Source organism: Nothoprocta perdicaria, unplaced genomic scaffold (genome assembly GCF_003342845.1).
Source record: "Nothoprocta perdicaria isolate Ctin4 unplaced genomic scaffold, notPer1 scaffold_334, whole genome shotgun sequence".
Taxonomy (NCBI): domain Eukaryota; kingdom Metazoa; phylum Chordata; class Aves; order Tinamiformes; family Tinamidae; genus Nothoprocta; species Nothoprocta perdicaria.
In genome coordinates this window covers 455641-458173 of record NW_020455571.1, presented here as the reverse complement: position 1 = coordinate 458173, position 2533 = coordinate 455641, and the positions used below count along the sequence as shown (strand labels likewise).

At 45.8% G+C, this 2533-nt stretch overlaps 1 protein-coding gene across 1 annotated transcript; it reads left to right on the top strand.

Annotated features, from left to right (window-relative positions):
* The first annotated feature begins 1171 nt into the window (after positions 1-1171).
* On the top strand, positions 1172-2131 carry LOC112951050 (olfactory receptor 14C36-like). Its single transcript, XM_026043674.1, has one exon. It carries the CDS (start codon positions 1172-1174, stop codon positions 2129-2131), a length of 960 nt encoding a protein of 319 aa, XP_025899459.1.
* The last annotated feature ends 402 nt before the right edge of the window (positions 2132-2533 follow it).

Sequence of the window (2533 nt, the reverse complement as noted above, 5' to 3'; positions counted from 1 at the left end):
CCACCTGTGTGAAATGCCCAACTACATCTCTCTCCTTGCCTTCCTTAGCAGCAGGATAGTAGTGTTGCTCCTTGTTTTCCCTTGCCTCCATGCTGCTACTGTTCTTTTTTCCTGTTCTCTGGGATCTGAAGAGGGTCAAGAAGGAACTACTTGGGAATAGGGWTTGCCCAGTCCCCTTCTAACCTGTGCTGCCACAGGAAATGCAGTCCTTGGGGCTGGAAAATGATCTGGTCCTCCCTTAAGTAGAGGTTACCTTCAGTCCTTACAGCCTTTGACTATTTCCCTSTCATGCCCTGCTAGACTTTGAGCTGTCCCCCAGAAGGGCATTGCAACCTCATGGCACTTTTGTGATGTCTGAGAGACTCATGAGGAATCTGCAGAGATGCTGAGAGGAAGTAAATAGTATCGGTAAACTGCATATAGACAGCTGAAGAGAGTCCTGTGTGCCCTTGGCTRGAAGGAGAGCATGGAGACCTTCATGCCTATACTCAGGTGCCCTGAGAAAGGGAGAAAAGGTTGGAGATACATGGTTTTGAAACTGGACTCATTTGCCTCGGTAGGAACTCATTTCTTTTTAGGGCCATAGATGTGACTGATCATCCCCCAGTTCAAAGTCATATGAGCACAAGACAGATGGGAAGAAGACTAATATAGAGAATAGCTGTCTCTACACAAGGTGATAGTGAATCATTTTTTTTCAGGATTCTCAGTAGAAATGCTGAGAATTTCTGCCTTTGAGGAATATTCTGCAAGGGGGAGAAGGGCATCTCAAAGAAAATATCAAAAAATTCTCCGAACTCTGTTCCTCAACCACCATCCTTTAGAAGTGATGGTGAAGATGCCCTCCCACATGCCAAGGAGGTTTCACCTGACAGGAAATATGAATGTCAGAACTGGTCATTCCCACTTCCTGGTATTTCCAGCTAGATTGATTCCTTTGAAGCTCATGGGCAGAAGTGGCAGCTCTTCATGACACACTCTGCCAGAGCGAAGTGAAGCAACGTGAAGCAAGGGAGCTGTGTAAGGGAGATTCCTTCAATAAAGAGGTGGGGGGATTGTATAAGACTGGAACATTTGAGGGATTTTTTTTTTTTTTTTTTTTGAAAAGTCTTTCCTAACTTCTTAGTGTCTTCTCTTCTTTGGACAGCCCCTTGTGTCTGAAGGGAACAAAATGTCAAACAGCAGCTCCTTCAATGAGTTCCTCCTCCTGGCATTTGCAGACACCCGGGAGTTGCAGCTCTTGCACTTCTTGCTCTTCCTGAGCATCTACCTGGCTGCACTCCTAGGCAACAGCCTCATCATCACAGTCATAGCCTGTGACAGCCATCTCCACACTCCTATGTACTTCTTCCTCCTTAATCTCTCCCTCCTCGACCTTGGCTCCATCTCCACCACTGTCCCCAAATCCATGGTCAATTCCCTTTGGGACACCAGAGCCATTTCCTACTCAGGATGTGCTGCACAGGTCTTCCTGGTTGTGTTCTTGTTTGGAGGAGAGTTTTCTCTTCTCACGATCATGGCCTATGATCGCTTTATTGCCATTTGCAGACCCCTGCATTATGGCACTATCATGGGTGGCAGAGCTTGTGTCAAAATGGCAGCAGCTGCCTGGGGCAGTGGAATTCTTAATGCTGTGCTGCACACTGGGAACACGTTTTCAATACCACTCTGTCATGGAAATGTCCTGGACCAGTTTTTCTGTGAAATCCCTCAGATTCTCAGACTCTCCTGCTCAGAGTCCTACCTCAGGGAAGCTGGGGCTCTTGTTCTTAGCGTTTCTTTGTTCTTTGGGTGCTTTGTTTTCATTGTACTGACCTATGTGCAGATCTTCACTACTGTGCTGAGGATCCCCTCTGAGCAGGGACGGCACAAAGCCTTCTCCATGTGTCTSCCTCACCTGGCTGTCGTCTCCCTGTTTATCAGCACTGCCATGTTTGCTTACCTGAAGCCTCCCTCCATCTCCTCCCCAGCTCTGGATCTGATGGTTGCTGTTCTGTACTCAGTGGTGCCTCCAGCAGTGAACCCCCTTATCTACAGCATGAGGAACAAGGAGCTCAAAGATGGCCTGAGGAAAGTGATCTCGTGGACATCTTTTAGTAATGGKAAAATTGACTTTTCTCTCCATAGTTGATTCTCAATATAGGCCAATCACCCCTCAGCTTTGTTGTCCTCATTGTATTTATTATTGTCATTGCTATTATTTATTGACATTACTGTTATTTATTGTTACATTGTTACATAAATGTTTGTATTCATTCCACTTTTACTAAGACTGCCCTCTTTCACTGTGATACCCACATAAAACTGTGGCTAATGCCGGGTCAGAGCTCACTTCCTCACAGTATCTTTGTAATAAAGTAAGTTCTACCCAGTACAGCGTCTGAAGGCTGGAGTTTCTTCCAAAACTGCTTTCAAGAATAGGCCTAAGGACTTGCCTCTCAAAAGGTCCTATTGGACCATGGTTTCAGCAGCAAAAAGCTCATAATCTTGCTTTGATCTCTTAGATAACAAAGGACAGATTTAGGAACCACCC